The sequence below is a fragment of the Macaca nemestrina genome, chromosome 7 (assembly GCF_043159975.1).
Source record: "Macaca nemestrina isolate mMacNem1 chromosome 7, mMacNem.hap1, whole genome shotgun sequence".
Taxonomy (NCBI): domain Eukaryota; kingdom Metazoa; phylum Chordata; class Mammalia; order Primates; family Cercopithecidae; genus Macaca; species Macaca nemestrina.
Genome location: NC_092131.1, coordinates 30003272 through 30021816, shown reverse-complemented (window position 1 = coordinate 30021816; position 18545 = coordinate 30003272). Strand labels below are relative to the sequence as shown.

The window sequence follows — 18545 nt, the reverse complement described above, 5'->3', positions numbered from 1 at the left end:
TGGTCTCACATCTTGGGGTTCACACTTGACCTATGTTCCCCTCGTCTCATTCCCCAGCTTTCCAGCCCCACCACGACCCTAGAAAGTATAGCAAAAGACTAAAAACGACTTCCACTGAGAGCGTGACACTAGCGCTCTAATCACCAGTCCGTAAAGTTTGTAAAGGGCCTGTATGAGGCTCCTATTGGCTGCTGTCACAGATTACCATGCATTGCATGGTTTCAGTCAACACACATTTATTATCTTATCCTGCAGATCAGCAGTCTGAAAATTAAGGTGTTGACTGGGCTATATTCCTTCTAAAGGCTCTAGGGGAGACTCCCTTTTCTTGCCTTTTCCAGCTTTTAGAAGCCACCTGCCTCCCTTGGCTTGTGGCCCCTTCCTTCATCTTTATAGCCAGTGGTATAGCATCTTCCAGACTCCCTCTGCCTTTTTCACCCTGTCACCTCTGCATCTGTCATGTCATCTCTTTCTCTAATTCTGGCCCTCCTACCTTCCTCTTGTAAGGATTCTTGGGTTGATATTGGGCCCACCTGGATAATCCAGGTTCATCTTTCCACCTCAAAAGCCTTGCCTTTGGCGCACCTGTAAAGTATCTTTTGCCACAGAAGGTGAACATCTTTGGGGGGCTCATTTTCTGCCTACCACAGGGTCAGATAATAAATGTTTTAGCTGTTGCAGGCCATACCATCTCTCTGTCACAACTGGTTACCTCTGTAGTGGTGGCACAAGTGCAGCCATAGGCAACATGTCAACGAATGGGCATGCGCCCCAGTAAACCATAGCTCTACCATTGCAGAGAGGATTGGGTTGCTGACCCCAGGGCTAGTGTTCTTAATCTCTGCTCTACTTGCTGGGCTGAGCCAGTAGAGTTATGTTGACTGCCAACCCCCACCTCCCAAGTGTGGGCCTTGTCTCCCCGGTAGATCCATGGAGCCTGGGTTTACCTCCCTGTAAAATTCTTGGGCACTGCTTGTATCATATGTCAAGTGAATCCAGAAAGCTTTTTACTGGGTGCAACATCCTTGCATGTACAAAGAGCTTTGGGGCTGGGTACAGTGGCTTACGCCTGTAATCCCAATACTTTGGGAGGCCGAGGCGGGTGGATCACCTGATGTCAGGAGTTCAAGACCATCCTGGCCAACGTTGGTGAAGCCCTGTCTCTACTAAAAATATAAAAATTAGCCAGGTGTGGTGGTGCGCACCTGTAGTCCCAGCTACTTGGGAGGCTGAGGCAAGAGAATCGCTTGAACCTGGGAGGTGGAGGCTGCAGTGAGCTGAGATTGTGCCACTGCACTCCAGCCTGGGCAACAGGGTGAGACTCTGTCTCAAAAACAAACAAAAACACAAAGGGTTTTGGTATTCATTTGCTTTTGGCTCTGAGGCAAGCAGCATAGCTTAGGCACGTTTGCTGTGTGGCATTTTGCTACTTCCTGAAGCCCAGGACGTCTGTCCTGATAGCAAATGGAGCTGCTCTAAGTGAAGGATGCTGTGCTTTGTGGATGTAGGAACAACTGAGAGTTGTTGGAAAAGGCCTTTGGGTTTTGTAAGGGTGAGCCTGTCGGGTTTTAGAATTCATGGCCCTCATCAGAAATGAATGTGAGCCTTTGTGGCTGGGCGTTCACCTCAGTGGGCAGGAGCTGTGGATGGGGGACCCCTTCCCAAGGGGGAAACGGGGAAACTAAGTCTGGATTCCTAGTTTGGGAGTTGCTGGCCTTTGTATTTCTGGCTCTCTCCAGTCTCTGTTTCTCATTCCCCTTATTCATGGTTCATACATGCTGTTCCCTTTGCCTGGAAGGCTTCTCTACCTCCTGGGTTCAAACAATTCTCCCGCCTCAGCCTCCCAAATAGCTGGGACTACAGGTGTGTGCCCCCATGCCTGGTTAATTTTTTATTTTTTTGTAGAGATGGGGTCTCATTATGTTGTCCAGGCTGGTTTTGAACTCCTGACCTCAAGCGATCGTCCTGTCTTGGCCTTCCAAAGTGCTGGGATTACAGATGTTGAGACACCGCACCTGGCCGGCTTCTCCTTCCTTTCTTCAGCTAGTTAACTGGCTCCTCAGCCTTCAGATCGCCGCTCTTTGTCATCTTCTCAGAGAAGCTCTCTCTGCTCTCCCTGACCAGGTTCAGCCCCTGAGGTGCTCTTATGGTGCCAGCTCTCCCTTCATCGCCCTTGTCAGAGTTGGCCATTTTACTTTTATTTGTGATTATGTGGTTAGTTTCTATCTCCTTCCCTTGACTTTTAAGTTCTAGCCGTAACTCCGGAGGGTGATGGCTGTACCTACTTTGGACTCACTCCTCAAATGCCGAGTGATTAGCATCATGCCCTGCATATATTAGTCACTCAGTAAACATTTGTTGGATAGATAAATGAATGACCCGTAGCGAATATATTCTCCTCTATAAAATATAGGCAGTAATATCTCCTCTAACCTCAAGAGAGGGTTGAGAATTACATACAAACATTTTGAAGGGACCAGACCTTACCCAGGTATAAGGAACTACCCATGATTGAGCATTCAGTCCGTGCAGGGCAAAGATATTCTGACATTCCCTTATATTGACCCAAGTTCAAATTCAAGGGGGAGGTGGTGAGTTCTCACATGGGCAGGCTTGCAGTGGTGGTGCAGGGCCCGGCTTGCCTGGGTCTAATCTCCTGGTCCCACCTCTCTCAACTGTGATGGGGCATAAGCACTTGGCCTCTGGGGCTCAAGGCTGGCTCATTGCCTCAGTATTCGGATCACCCAGGGGTTATCTGCCTGGGCTGGGCCCTGGCTCTGGGGGTCTCTGGCTTCATACTGCATTCTGTCCAGGACCTCTGGTCTCTTTTACCCCAGAGATCTCTGTCACAGGCAGGGACATAGATATGTCACCCTGTGAGGCTATAGGAGTTATTAAGATGGGGAACGCTGAAAGATTAGATTTATGATAGCCAACGGTGGATTATGAAGAATAATTTATCAAATGTCAGTGCCCATGGCCTACAATTTACAGAAGGTTTGCTTAAACTGAGGAGATCTGATTGGACTGTCCCCTCCCCCACCACGAATGAATGACAGCTCTAATGGATGGCTTCCCAGGCTGGCCAGCCACACTGGGTGTTTATCTGCTTTTTATTAATCATTATTATCACAACATTTCCATAGAGTCCCTTCATCCACAGCTCTCAAGGTACCCAGCACCCGGGAGGCTCCCTCAGCCGCCGTGAAGGAACTCTGGCTGCTTCTGGGAGGTGTTTCAGCTACCCTGGATCAGCTGGAGGGCCCAAAGTCCCCTCTCCCTGATGAGGACAGGGAAAATCTAACCTTAATTCCATTCATCCATTAGGAAATACCTACCGAGTCCCATCAGGTATAAGGTGCTTTTGGTACAGTGCTGAACAAAAGCAGACGTCTGTAGTCTAGAAGAGAAGAGGAGAATTAAGCAAATATAAAGAGCTAAATGAGCAGCCGTGGCGATTGCTCTCAAGGAAGGTGCATGAACCCTGAGAATGTACGCAGGGGAGGCTTCTCTGAGGAGGTGATGGTTCAGCTGTGATTGGAAGAATGAGTGGGGGAAGGGAGCCTTTTGGCCAGAGGGGACAGTGTGTGCAAAGGCCCCATGGGGCATGCAGAGAGCATGCTGGTGGCTGAACGAGGTCATATGTTTCTAGTGGAGGGAGGAGGGTGGGGCAGGAGAGGTAGGCCGGGTCAGACCCCATGGGTCATGTTCAGGATTTTGGCTGTGGGAAGCTGGTATAGTGACTTACGTAGAGAGATCAGCTTAAGTTTGGGAAACTCACCCTAGCTACATATGGAGGCTGGATTGGAAGAGAAAGGGCAGGCCGGTGAGGAGGTCATTGTAGTCTCTGGGGAAATGAGGATGGTGGTTAACACTCACTGATGGAACCAGACTGTGAGGCCAGAACTGCTGACTCTGTGCCCAGCACTCTCATTGTAGCACTCTGCCCTCATAACTGGAGGCATCGTGTGAGTCACCCACTGCTACTGCAGTTATTGGGGGGCTACTATAGGCTGTATTCTAGACCCTTTATGTATGTGGTTTCATATGACCCTATGAGGTCAATATTAAAATAACCATTTTACAGATAAGGAAACTGAAGTACAGTGGATTTGAGCCTTGGCATTTGACCTAGAGCCTGCACTGGAATCACCAAGTCTTATAGCTTCTCAGGCTAGACTGTCCTGACGAGCTGCTGGGCGTGTCTCAGAGTACACACACAGCCATCCTGGAGTATGGGTGCCCCTGGTTTCTTTTTTCCCTACCTGTCAGCCGCTGGTCACCATCTTGAGGGAGGAAAGAAGCTTGGTCTGACCTGTGATGCCCTTGACAGAGCCATGTGGGCAATGGCCTTGTGCCAGGAGGCCCTTCAGCAATTGGCAAGCATTGTGCCAGCCTTGGTGCAGGAACAGTTTTGTAATTTCTGGGGTTGGCCCTTGTCAGGAGGGCCTCAGGTTCTGCTGCTGGCCCTTCATTTTCTTTTCAGCTTGGCAACAGCAATAGCTAATGGCTCTGCAGAACCAATAGTTTGATCTTTTGGAACCCCAGAAAGAACACAAACTCCATGGAAGACAAGGTCGGAGTGTCCTTGAGCTGTTACTGCCATTATTATTTTTATTATAATAAATTGCTCTGAGTGAAAGCTGGTGATGAGGGGTATTCCCACCTTGAGGCAGGGCAGCTGTTGAGTGGGGCGGAGGCCCGGACAAGGAGTGAGGAGGGAGAGTGACACTTGATGCCTGTTCTCCCCTCTGATCACCATGGTCACATCAGAGGTGTCCTCTTCTTACCTTGCTGGACGTTTCTTTCAGGATTGGAGGAAGCAGCAATGTGCAGGAAGCACTGTCTCCAGCAGGCCCTGCTAACATACAAGTGTGTTTTTCTGAGAGGCTGTTGCCTTTGGAGGTCTCCTCATGGCCAGAGACTATGTCAAGTACACTCTATGTAATTAACATGGTTCCTGTCATATGATGGTCCTGCAGTAAATATGTGTTGACTGATCGGCTTAGGCTAAGGAATAGCAAATTGGTTTCATTTCATATATGAACTCTGGTCACTTTGTAGTGGCTGCCTGGGGCACTGTGTTGAGATTCCAAGGCACCATCTGGGCTCATCAGGAATGGACTAGTGATGTCTGGCATGGGTGTGCTTGGGGTGTATTAGTTAGCTATTGCCACATAACAAATTACCCACATCCCACCGCCAAAACTTAGTGACTTAAATAATAAACATTTGTTATCTTACAGTTTCTGTGGGTCAGGAATTTGGGAGGCTCTGGCTGAGTCGTGAGGTTGCAGTCCTATGGAGGCCTGGCAGGGGCTGGAGGATTGTTTCCAAGACGGCTCACTGTTGTCAGGAGGCCTCAGTTCCTTGCCACATGGACCTCTCTGCAGTCTGCATGAGTGTCACCATGTCATGGCCGCTCACTTCTCCCAGAGCAAGCAATCCAAGGGTGAGTGAGAGGCTTGTCACCGCCTTTATGACTTAGTCTTGGAAGTCACACACTATCGCTTCTTCCGTGTGTTCTTTGTTGGGAGTGGGTCATTAATTCCAGCTCGCACTAAAGGGAGGGGAATAGGTGCCCCCTCTCAAAGGGAGGAGTATTTAAATATCTGTGGACATGTTTCATTTAGTTAATTAATTTTTAACATCCAGTTGGTACCAAAATATTCTGTTAACACCATGCTTAGGACACTCCAGTGGTTTCTCACCCTTTTTCTCCCTAATAATTAATTAATTGTAGAGACAGGATCTTGCTATGTTGCCCAGGTTGATCTTGAACTCCTAGCCTCAAGTAGTCCTCTTGCTTCAGCCTTCCAAAGTGCTGAGATTGCAGGCATCAGCCTCCATACCTGGCCATTGTGAACATATTTTAAAACTACCATGGGGAAGTGAGTGTGCTTGTGCCACTTACTTGCTGTCACCATCAGGTGTCACCTTGGAAGATATAGGAATAATCCTGAAGAGGTGGGTTACAAATCAGACATGTTTAAAGGGGAGGGGCAGGAATTGCAGCAAAAGTGGGTATTGGCTGATAGGGCAATGACAAGATATAGGGGTATCTGGGGCAGGTCCCTGGGAAGTGGTGCAGGGAGAACTGGATGGGTTCCAAATGGAGGTGGTGGAGAGGTGGTGGTGGGTTTTCTGCCCAAGGCAGGCATCACAGTTTTGCAGAGTCCTAGATAGCTGGAGTTACTGTGTCTGCCTTAGGCTGGGGGTGGGAAAGGGGGGTGAAACTCTCTCCAGCCACTTCCATTAGCGCAGACGGAGACTTGTCTCCGCTCACCAGGCTCCAGCGGATGGCAGCTGGCACCCAGCCAGGTGTAGGGCAGGCCAACTCGAGACTGCAGGAGCCAGATGTTATTTGCTGCTGATGCCATGGTAACCTGCCCCGAGTTGGTTCTGCCCCAGGTGCCCTAAGTGGGAACTGCTTGGTCTTGGCGTCCGGGCCTGGGCTTGCCTGCTTTGAGGCAGGCTTCCGTCTGCATCTGGAGCCAGGCAGTTCGGGGTTTGTGAGATGCATTATTGATACGGTGATGTAGTTTCTAAAACCAAAATTGGCCTGACGTGACCGAGTATGGGAACAACAGGCTGGAGTATTTGAAAGTGGGCCATCTTGGAAGAATTCAGCTGTCCTCCATCCTGTGACTGGGGAGCCCCTTCCCTGAGGGCCCTGAGGCTGGCCACGCTGCAGCATCTGGAGGGGCTGTTTAAGATACTCCAAGCAAAACTCCCCAGGAGGCGTAGTGTGGTTTCTCCAGAAGATCCTGACTTCCTGTCCCCTTATTTTGGTCTTGGCCAGTGCTTGGCTGCGCAGTGTGGCAGTTTGGTAACACTGCCCAGTACCCTGGCTTCATGGGACTCTGCAGTGGGATTTTCTGGATAGTCTCTTACTCTGCCCTTTGACTCGGGTATGATGTCACTTGGTCTCCTGATTCCCAGGCTCATGAAGCCAGACTGCTGAGGACCTAACTGCCCCAGATTTGCCAAGCCCCTAGGGGATGACACATTTTTTCTTACCCCCCCGGTGCTTTTTTGCTCATTAAACGACAAACACTTCCTCGCTTCACATGTGTGCACACGCGCGCGCGCGCGCGCACACACACACACACACACACACACACACACACACACACAGAGAAAGAAACCAAACGATAAAAAGCCAGAGAAACTCTTTTTCTGATTATTTTTCCTTTTCCAGACAGGGACATCGATATATTTGAATCATGGGCCGACAGTAATTAAAAAGCACGTAACTAGTCATATTAAAATGCAGTTGTTTTACTTAACTGATTTTGCCGCTAGACCCAGAGCGGGGGAAGAAAAGAAATGGGGAAAGAAAAGCTTAGAAAGGGAGGCAAGTTTCTGTGAGTGACTGGAGGCAGCTGAGGGCCCTGCTTGAATCTAATTGCTGCAAATGCTGCAGTTTGTTTCTGGTAATGGTTTTCTGCTGAAAGGGCTGGGGGACGAGGCCTGATTGGAGGGGGGTGGCGTTTGTTTCAGCTGCATGGGGGGTATAATTCTGCTTTCGGGACAGGGTCTATTTTTCCTTACCATCTATCAGCATAAAGTACTTCCACTGAACACTTTGAATCAAGGTTCCATTTAGAGATACTTTATTCATATTTAATTATAGGCTGCAGCACCAATCTTTAATTACCTTTTTTATAAGCCAGCTAGGAACATCCACTAGCAATCAATTATCATGTGTGTGTATGTGTGTGTGCTTGCTTAAGCACAGGAGGGTGTGGGCGTGTGACTTGCTTCCTGATAGAGAAGGAAAAGATGGCTGCAGGGACACTGGGGAGGGGGTGGAGTAGGGTGTCTGTGTGACAGGTTTCCGGTGCCCGGTGAGGGGTGCATCCTCATTCCCCATGCCTGTCTTTGTTTCTGCTGGTGGTACTGGGGATGTGGGCAAGTCCTCACAGCTGGGTCTTGTTCAGGTGCTGAGTTGGCCACTGGGCTTGGGTGCTATCTTGAGGCCCCCTTGATTCCCCTGGTGGGGATGGGGAATTGTGGGAGGCCTCCTTCATGTCCTCTGGGGATGTGGTGGACCAGACTTCCTCTCACCCTAGAGATTAGGATCTGCTCGCCTCAGCTCTTTCTTTTCCTCACCTCCCTGCGGGGTGCTCTTGGCAGCTGTTCCTGCTACACAGCCCTAGCGATGCCATGTCACTCTTCAGTTGCAATGACTCTGCAGTGCCCCTGCAATGACACGGGCTTGGAGACTGGTTGTCCTTCTCAGACAGTGAGCACATGTTCCTGGGAGTCAGACGGTGGCTTGGGGGTAAGGAGTGAGGCCAGATGACCCCCAAATCCCTTTTCAGTGGGAAGATTGGGCCATTTTACCTGCCTGGGAGATGAGGGTGTGAGTTCACAGCTCTGCTCCAGAAAACCCTCTGCTTGGTGCTCCTTCAGGAACTCCAGAGAGCTTGCAAAGGGACTTGGTATTGATCTCATTATGTAACAGCTGGGGACATTGCTGAGGCTTTACCTTCCCTTCCATTCCTGGGTCCCTGTCCCAGCAAGGGGGTAGGGAGGGGACGAAACTCACACTTACTGGGTCTCTTAGGGGTGCTGGGCACCACGTCTGTGTTTTTTTCACTTATGCCTGCTGGGGCCTGAGAATACTATGTCCATCAGAGCCCCTTCTGTTGTGTGTGGCAGAAAACTGAAACTGACCTAAGCAGACAAAGGAATCACAGGGTCGGTACTCAGGCATGGCTGGATCGAGAGGCTCAAACATTGTGGCCTGGGTTCACTCCCTCTGTCTCTTGGTACTCTGCTTTCTTCTTTGTTGCTACTATGTGATCCTCAGCAGTTGTACCCCAGGCTTATATTTTTATGTTGAAGTTCCATTGAGTAAAACATCCCTTCTATATCAAACAAAAGTAAAATGATTGAGTCTGATTGGACCAGTTGAGTTACCTGTACATCTCTGAACTAATGCACATGGCCAGAGATATTCAGGGTCCTGATTGGCCAGGCCAGGGCCTCACACCTGCCTTGGAGGAACAGGTGTGCTTTTTCTATTTTGGAAAGCTGCATGTTTGAGGTCTTTGGATTCATAGGAATGTGGGAACAGGAAGGTCTAGCCATTTCAAAGGGAAGAAAAAGTTGATTCAATTCTTCTCCAGTGGAATAGTGGATTCAGTCATTCAACAAATTTGTTTGGCACCAACTAGTCCCAGCCGTGTTCTAGGGGGTTGCAGGGAATTCAGCAGTGAACAGAACAGACAAAAATCTTTGCCCACTTGGAGCTGATGTCCTAATGATCCCGTTGTTTCCCCATCCCAAGTCCAGGCCCAAGATGAAGGGTTCTTATGCTGAGAAACTCAGGGTGATTGGGTGGATGACAAGGGAAGAATTTTGCCATTGGGAGTCTAGAACTCACGAAGGAGGAGAAAAGACAAGTGTGTTTTGGGGGGAGCAGGGAGAACCAGACACTGGGAGAGATACAAATAACAAACCAACCAGGATGAAGGGGGCCAGGGAAGCGAATCCCATACCCATCTGTCCTGACAGAGAAGCGTAGGCCTTTCCTCATGTGACCTGGGCCTTTGGTCTGGGCAGGATGTTGATAAATGGGGATGGAGTTTAGTGAAAGCTACAACAATGATGACAGGGCTGGAGGGAATGATTTATGAGAGGAGTTCAGGAAAGTGATGGTGTAGCCTAGCAAATGGGGTGGGATGGTGGCTGTGGGTCATGTGACATCTGAAGTCCAAGGAGAGGGGTGGAGGGGCAGGGCAGAGTGGCTGCTGCAGTAATGGGGACTGAGGGAGGAAGGGCTGCGCAGACTGAATAGACTTCAAAGCATGAGGGCCTAGGAGGGTGGGCCAGGAGAGCAGGCATCTCTACATGCTTGTGCATGTGTGTGTGTGCATGTCTGGACTTTCCAGGATTGTGAGGCTGTACAGAGGCTTAAAGAAATGGAGAGGATTAGGATGTCAGCCTTGGCCAATCTTGGAAAAGACCTTTAGGGGCCTCTTTCCTAGTTGGCAGAATGTTTGGATCTGGACCATGTAGGTGTGACCACTCAAGTCAGGGAATTTTATTTCCTTGAGGAATATTGGTATGGCATTTCTAAGAGGGAAGGAAGAAAGAAGAAGGAAGAGTAAGGAGTATATTTTCCACTTCATAGAAAAAGAAAGGCACAGGAAAGGCAAAGGGCTTTGCTCAGGCCTACTTTGAGTGGCATCGCAGGTGATGACCTAGAGCAAAGTTCTGGCTTGCAGCCCTGGGGTCTCTGCTCGAGTGGCCAGGCTGGGAGTGGACTTGGTGACCCACGCTGAGGCTGCTGCTCAGGCAGGAGCAAAAGGTGGTTGTTGGTCTGGGGCCTCCGCCCAGGATTCTTTGAGCTCCCCTGGATGGTAGAATGGAAACGTCCTCTGTCTGATCCCTGTCTGGGGCTGAGATACTGGGCTGCCCCGGGCCCACGTTCTGTTAATGCTGGATTGTCCATATGTGAGAGCCCAGGAGGCACAGCGGTGGATAGTGCAGTGGGCAGATAAAGCTCAGTTCTGAACAGCACTTCTTTAACCTTTGATGGAGGTGCTTAGGGGCCCGTGCACAGGTATGAGGATGTGCCTTCCATGCACATCTTCTGTCCCCCTCCCTCTATATGCCTACCGTTCGTGAATGTCCAGCAGCGGAGGACCAGGCAAGACCTGGTCCTGGTACACAACTGATAAAGCAAAAAATCTGTCCTCGGGGCTGGGTGCAGTGGCTCATGCCTGTAATCCTAGCACTTTGGGAGGCTGAGGTGGGTGGGTCACTTGAGGTAGGGAATTTGAGACCAGCCTGCCAACATGGTGAAACACCATCTCTATTAAAAAATACAAAGATTAGTTGGGTGTGGTGTCACACACCTGTAACCCCAGCTACTTAGGAGACTGAGGCAGGAGAATTGCTTGAACCTGGGGGGCAGAGGCTGCAGTGAGCCAAGATTGCACCACTGCACTCCAGCCTGGTCGACAGCGCAGGACTCTGTCTCAGCACACACACACACAACACACACACCACACATACACACTTTCTCTCTCTCTCTCTCTAATCTGTCCTGGGGGCGGAGGCTGCAGTGAGCCGAGATCATGCCACTGCACTCCAGCCTGGTCTATAGCGCGGGACTCTGTCTGTCTCAACATACACACACACACACACACACACACACACACACACACACACACACACATCTGTCCTGGGGGCACTAGGCAGCCCTGACTCTGGCCCGTCTTCCTGACTGCCTCTCACTGAACTGGGTCACCTTTTTAATCGCTCTGTTCTCTCTCTACTCCCGACAGATCCATGATTTGTTCCAGAGCTTCGACGACACCCCTCTGGGGACTGCCTCCCTGGCCCAGGTCCACAAGGCAGTGCTGCATGATGGGCGGACGGTGGCCGTGAAGGTCCAGCACCCAAAGGTGCGGGCTCAGAGCTCGAAGGACATTCTCCTGATGGAGGTGAGAACCCTCCCTTTCTCCTTCCTGTGTCCTCGGTCCACATTTCCCTGGGATCCAGGCTGCCTAGATGGAACTGGTTCAGGCTGGTGTGGAGTGTGGCCCTTCGAGCAGCAGAGTGGGAGAGGAGAGCTGAGATCACGACAGAGGAGGTGTTATAACAGCTCCGTGACCACAAAACCCTGTGGCAGCTTGGGTTAGTTCTTGATTTGTCCCTGGGAACTGGCTGTGATAGTCTCAAAACACACTGAATGGCTGCTAGGGGCCAAGGGGACCTCAGGGGAGGGATGTTGTAGAAATGAGCTAAACCAAAGGTGTGTTTTTTTGTCTACCAAAGGGGTAGACAAAATTACATCTTAATTTGTTAAATTGTAACAAGAGGGAGCATGTGGTCAACAGGGTTATAAAAATGACATACAGATCACATAGAAATATCTATGCAGGTTGCAGGTTTGCTTCTCTGGTACTTACTTGGAATGAACAAATTCACCTGTCTGAATGGTCCTAGGAAAACCCTTAGTGGACTTTTCTAGCTCTGTGCTCAGAGTAAGGGCAGAAGAGGTGGAGCGGCCACTGCTTGAGTCAGTAGCCATCACCCCCCATGGGGAGGTCAGCAATCTGTTTAATTTGTCAGTATGTCCCTTTCTTTCCTTTTCTTGTTTCCCTTTCTTTGCTCCCTTTCCTTACTCTAGACTCTTATTCTTTCAACTCACTTTAACCAAACTGAGGGTCTTCTGCACCCTGTGCTAGGTGGGTGCTGGGGACACGAGAGTGAGTGAGCCCCATCTTCATCTTGGGACAATCCTCATTTAGTGGAGACAGGCATGTAAATAGTCACAGCGTGTTTGCACAGTGCCATGTAGCACTGTGCCTGGATAGATGGGGCACCAAGGGGGCTGCAGCAAGATGGTGACTATTGAGATAGCCAGGCGGTGGAAGGACAGCCCAGCGAGTGTGGGGGCCTGACTGCTTGGAGGACAGAGTGTACTTGGATAACTTCAACCTGTTCCAATGGTATGAGCTCAAAGTGGAGATGAGGCTGGAAAGGTAGGTAGGACAGAACACGGGGGGTTTGTATTCCAGGCTAAGGCATAGAATGGTATGCATGGCCAACACTCACTACATATTTGTGGATCTGAGCAGATCTGAGTTTTTTCCTGTAGTCATTGGGAACCATTTAAGAATTTTAATTAGGGGACTGTCATGATCAGATTTGCATTAGAAATAAAAATCTGTTGGGAGTCTGGAGGATGGATCGGAAGGCAGAAAGACTGTAGCCAGGAGATGAATTGAGGGGCTGCTGCATTGGTCTGAGAGAGAAATAATGATGTGAAGTGAGGAGTGTAATGGGGACAAGGGAGATGGATGCGTTCAAGGGACAGAATAATCAGGATTTGTGACCAGCTTTACACATGGGGAGGGGGCAAGGACTGGTATGAATAAGAAGGAGACAAATATCTTAGGTTTCTGGCTTAAGTGCTTATGTTTAGGCATATTTAACTCTATACAGTAGTTCCCCTTTATCTGTGAAGATACATTCCAAGACCCCCAGTGGATGCCTGAATCCTCAGATAGTGCCCAACCCTATATATGCTGTTTTTTCTTATACATACTGATATGGTTTGGCTATTTCCCCACCCAAATCTCATCTTGAATTGTAGCCCCCATAAGCCCCACGTGTTGTGGGAGAGACCCGGTAGGAGGTGATTGAATCATGGGGGCAGGTCTTTCCCATGCTGTTCTCGTGACAGTGAATAAGTCTCACAAGATCTGATGGTTTTATAAAAGGGCAGTCCCCTGCAAAGGCTGTCTTGCCTGCCACCATGTAAGATGTGCCTTTGCTTCTCCTTGGCCTTCTGCCATGATTGTGAGGCCTCCCTAGCCATGTGGAACTGTGCGTCCATTAAACCTCTTTCTTTTATAAATTATCCAGTCTCAGGTATGTCTTTATTAGCAGCGTGAGAACAGACTCATACACATACATACCTGTGATAAAGTTTAATTTATAAATTATGCATAGTAAGAGACTAATAATAAAATATAATTATAAGATATAATTATAATAAGAGTGAGGTGAATGTGGTCTCTTTCTCAAAATGCCTTATTGTATTGTACTCACCTATTTTCAGGACACAGTTGACCTTGGATAACTGAAACCTTGGAAAGCAAAACTATAGAGAAGGGGGACAACTATTTGTCAGTCAGGGTATAGTTGGTGAAAAGAATTTGCTCTACGTATTTCAAACAAGGAATTTGACACAGAAAATGGAGTTTACAAATGATGTAATGGCCAAAAAGCCAAATGGGATGGAGAGACAATTGCCAACAGCAGGAAGCCAAGGCCACCCTCAAGGCAGAGGACAAAGAGAAGATGTAGTTCTCTAGATCCCAGGGCCAGGGACCACAGATAGTAGCTGAGACTGTGGTGAGCTTGTTCCCTGGGAGCCAGATCACAGACATAGGGCCCTTCACTTGGGAGTGGGAGCCACAGATGCTGTTTGAGGCAGAAGAGTTTCCATCTCCTCTTGCCCCCCAGTATGCTAGTATCCCTCAGTGTTGCCTCTGGGCAAAACCTAGGTGGCAGCAAGTTGGCAAGGGAGCCTGGGAAATGGAAGTTCTCAAGAGAGTAAGGGGATTGGGATGCATCTCAGAACGAAGTGAAATGGTCAGTGCAGCAACCACATAGGGTAAAGTAGTGCTCTTGGCAGTTTTGGATAGGAATATCCCTGTTGGTCTGGAGTCCAGGCTGGAATACAAATTCGGCATTTATGAGTAAAGATACTCTTGATAGATGAATCTGGGGGAATAGTGGAGATCACTCAGAGAAGGTATATAGAGTTTAAAAGACAGCAACAAGAAGAAAGAAGGCAAGGGAAAAAACTGTGCAAAACATTGTTTGGGGGTGAGCCCAAGAGGATAAGTTCATGAATGGGACTAAGAAAGCATGATCAGAGAGACTGGAGGAGAACCAGATTGTGCAATGCTGCTATATTCAGTGGAGAAAAGTTAAAGATGAAAGCACTATATTAGTTATCTAATGCTGCATAATGAGTCACCTCAAAACACAGTGGCTTAAAACAACAGTCATGTGTTTTGCTCATGAATTCGCAGTTTGGCCAGGGCTTGGTAGAGAAACTCATCTGTTTTATGCAGCACTAGCTGGAGTAGCTTGACTGGGGGCTGGAGTGGCTCATTCCCTGGCTGGCAAGTTGGTGCTAGCTGTTGTCTGAGAGCTTAACTGGGGCTGTGGGCCAGGGCCTTAGTTCCTCTCCGTATCAGCTTCTACATGGCTGCTTGGTCTTCCTCACAGCATGGTGGCTGAGTTCTAAGAGCAAGTGACCCAAGAGAATAAGGCTGAAAGTACATCACAGTTTTGTGACTCAGCCTTGGAAGCCACATAGGATTACTTCTTTCTTACTCTTTTGGATGAAGCAGTCACAAAGGCCCCCTTAGTTAAGTTCAGGGTTGGGGAAATAGACTCTACCTCTTAATGGGAGAGTGGCAGGGTTCTAGAAGTGAATTAGAATGGGAGGTACTGTGGCAGCCATTTTGGAAAACATAGTCTGCCAGAATTCCTCAACGTTGTCAAATGGGAGATCAAATCAGTAAAGCACTGGAAAGGGTATTTTGGATTTGGCGATTCAGGGGGGTTAGGAAGAGCAGCTACAATGGCCTGATCAGGGTGAGAGAGAATTGAGACTGAAGGAAGTGGAGACTCTTCATGGAGAATGTACTCTTTTCAGATATTTAGCTGTGGAAGGTTCGGGAGAGTTAGGGTAGTGGTCCGAGCAGAGCATAGGATTAAATACTGGGGAGACTTGAGTGGAATTGTAGCTGATGGGGAAGGGGGCAGATTAGGGGATTCGGCAGAGAGAAGTAATTGCTAGATCAAGTCCTGAGGGAGATTCAAGTGACTGGGAATGAATAACACAGGTGGAAACCTTAGCCTTTGTTTCAAGCCCAGTGGAAGGTGGGAAGGCTGGGTACAGATGAGTGTGTGGGGCAGAGGAGAGCGGGAGGGAAAGTGGGCAGCAGAGTGTGTAGCAGCCTGATAGCCTCTATTTTTTCTCTGAAGTGGGAGGCAAGACCATCTGCTGAGAATGAGGGGGTAGAAGGTAGCATTGGAGACTCGAGGTGGGTGAAGGTTTGGAATAGCTACTCTGTGCAGTGGAAAGGAGGCTGACCAGGGCAGGAGAGCAGGGTTGCCGGGTGGCCCTGAGCATCTACCTACAAACCTGATTTTTCTGGCACACCTGTCAGCAGCTGTGGAGCAGCCATGGCTGGGAGAGAACTGGGAGACTTGGAGGATCTCAGGGTTTCCTGAATCCCAGAAGCCACTCCTGAGTCAGGCAGGAAGCTGCCTCTGCGTAGTAAAGCCATCAGGGCCCACCTGGACAGGGAGGACAGCTGTCGCTTTTTCTCTGCATTTTCTTGCTGCCTCCCTAAGTGATGGTTGCTGTAAGGTCGGAGCAATAATAGCAGTAATAAAGATTTGGCATCTTCTTCCCTGAGGTAAGGATCACATGCTTTTCTTGGGAAGCACAGCCTGGCAGGCTGTGTGCAGAGTACGGAGTGGCTCCTTAGTAGTGGCTGAGGCAGTTCTGGGGCTGGGACCACAAGGCAAACCGGAGACCCACACTCATACCCTTCAGGAGAACAGCCGGAACGGAGGCCTGAGGCCACCACCCCATGGACTGTCAGGATGAGCAGCAGCACTGGGTAACACTGCCATCTCACTGGGCTTCGTCTCTGGTGGGAAAAGTCCTGCCTGGGTCCTTCTCTGGTGGAAAACCAAGAAGCTCGTACTTGAAGTGGATATTTTGTTTTTCTGTGTTGAGACCTAAATGGTGTCTTATATTTAGGAATGACAATCCCAGAAAGGTATTAAGCATTCTTGGCCTGAAGAATGATTTCTAGGGGACATTTAGGGCTACCAGAAACTTAGGGACAGAGAGGAGGCAAAGCTACTTTTCTGCATACCCTCTATGTCTCCTTTCATGCCAACTCCAGGTATGGTATGCCCATATGCTTCTCTCCCACTCTTGTGCACTCTCCTCTGCCCTGTAATTGATCACAACCTGGTCTTAAGAGGAAAGCAATCTGATGAAAGCAATTCACAGTAAAGAGAGAGTGACCGATAGGCTTAACCTCTTTATATTTGCAGTTTAAGAGGTGACCTTCTACATCCAAACTCATAACTACTGTGCATTTACAGGGTGATAGAGGTCTATAGGGGTGAGACTTTTGAGAACAAGGGGGTGGTGACTACTGGTTGAATCAGTTGGGATGCTTTCAGTTGGCTCTAAGAACCAGAAAATCCAACTGAAAGTGGTATAGCTAATGCTAACCCCTATTATCTCACATGTGAAGATGTCTGGAACTTGGGTCACCTGTTCCAAGGCTGACAGCCCAGCACCTCACTGTGGTTTGTAACAACTCAGACTCTTTCCGTGTTTCGCTCTGCTGTCTCAGCTTCCTGGCTTGCCCTCCTGAGCCAGCACCGAGCATAGTCCCAACACAGCGGCAACAGTTCCTGGCGTTACAAGTAGGTGACATCCTCATATTATTTATCAGGAAAAAAAAAAAAAAAAAAAAAAGTTCCCTAGCAGAGTTCTCTTCATTTCTTATTGTCAAGAAGTAATGCCCACTCCCAAATCAGTCTTGGCAAGAAAACTGAGACTACCTTGATTGTCTTAAACCGATCATGACTCACCTTCTCAGACCTGTTTTCCTTGAAGGATGTGAAGGATGTACAAACTTGGGGTTGTGTTAGCCAGGATGATGGGGGAGATGGGCTGTTGGTTTGGCCTCCAGTAGCATGTACCACCCTAGAGTTTTGTGTCTCCTGTGAACCTGGCAGTTTTGTGTCTCCTGTGAACCTTCTCCCTTGGAGAGGGGAGAGAGCCTCTAGGATAGACTGTTGAAGGATGGCAGGGGAGGGAGGCTGATTCTCAGTAAATGGTGTTCAGTGAATCAGATGGTGTCGATGACTTTGCACAAAAGAAAAAGGCAGAGCCAAGGATGTTTTTTCAGCTTTGTCATTATCACCTGATATTGTCCCTTAATAGTTGGGGCAACTCTACTTCTAGATGCACGGCCAGTGACTCTTATTGATTTGAGTGGCTGTCCAGAGCCAGACTAATTGGGCCCAGAGATTGGAACAATGATTCAGCAGGAGGGGGTGAACTGATGAAGCATAGTCCATTCGTCTGCTGGCGGCCTGGCTTTGCAGCAGTTCTTTTCTACCCACAACACTGGGGAGCTTAGCGGGCCATATCTCACTGCCATTCTCACTGCTTGAGGGCAGGGTAAGACTCAGATGATCCCTGAGCTGTGGGACTACCATAATCCCCAGGTCCTAATCACCCTATATCACTCCCAGTTATTTCTCCAGCTTCTGAATTGATGAGGAACACTCCCTTACCCTCTCACCCATAAGGAATCTAACACATTGCCAAGTACTATGCCCTTCATGCACCACTGGGCCCCAAGGCGCTCGGCTATGTTGGAGTGGGACTCTTTGGCCTGAGCAATAAATCTCATCTATTGCTTGATGTCATCTGGCCCATCCCAAGGGTCAAGGGTCTCAAAAAGTAAAAACCCATGGCAGTCATGTTTTTGACTTTTTCTGAGCAGCATTTTCAGTGCATTTTGTCTACCATCTTGTTTGTTTGTTTGTTTCTTTTTTTTTTTTTTTTTTGACAGAGTCTCACTCTGTTGCCCAAGCTGGCGTGCAGTGGTGCGATCTTAGCTCACTGCAACCTCCACTGCCTGGGTTCAGGTGATTCTTCTACCTTAGCCTCCCAAGTAGCTGGGATTACAGGTGCCTGCCAGCACGCCTGGCTAATTTTTGTATTTTTAGTAGAGACGGGGTTTTGCCATGTTGGCCAGGCTGGTCTTAAACCCCTGACCTCAGGTGATCCATCCGCCTCGGCCTTCCAAAGTGTTGGGATTACAGGCGTGAGCGACGGCACCCAGCCTCATCTTGTTTCCTTACTAAATGTGTTGTTTGAGCAGTGGGTGGCTAGGCAATGTTTGCGTTGGCACAGAATCCAGCAGCAATTTTATTTTTTAAAATATATATTA

At 48.9% G+C, this 18545-nt stretch overlaps 1 protein-coding gene across 4 annotated transcripts in view; it reads left to right on the top strand.

Annotated features, from left to right (window-relative positions):
- Positions 1-18545, top strand: part of LOC105495832 (aarF domain containing kinase 1) — a 130268-nt gene that overhangs the window by 72536 nt on the left and 39187 nt on the right. For all 4 annotated transcript variants that reach the window (XM_011765681.3, XM_071099799.1, XM_071099798.1 and 1 more), the window contains one exon: positions 11304-11462. In XM_011765681.3, the coding sequence (XP_011763983.1) occupies positions 11304-11462 (159 nt within the window). The remainder of the gene's footprint in view (positions 1-11303; positions 11463-18545) is intronic.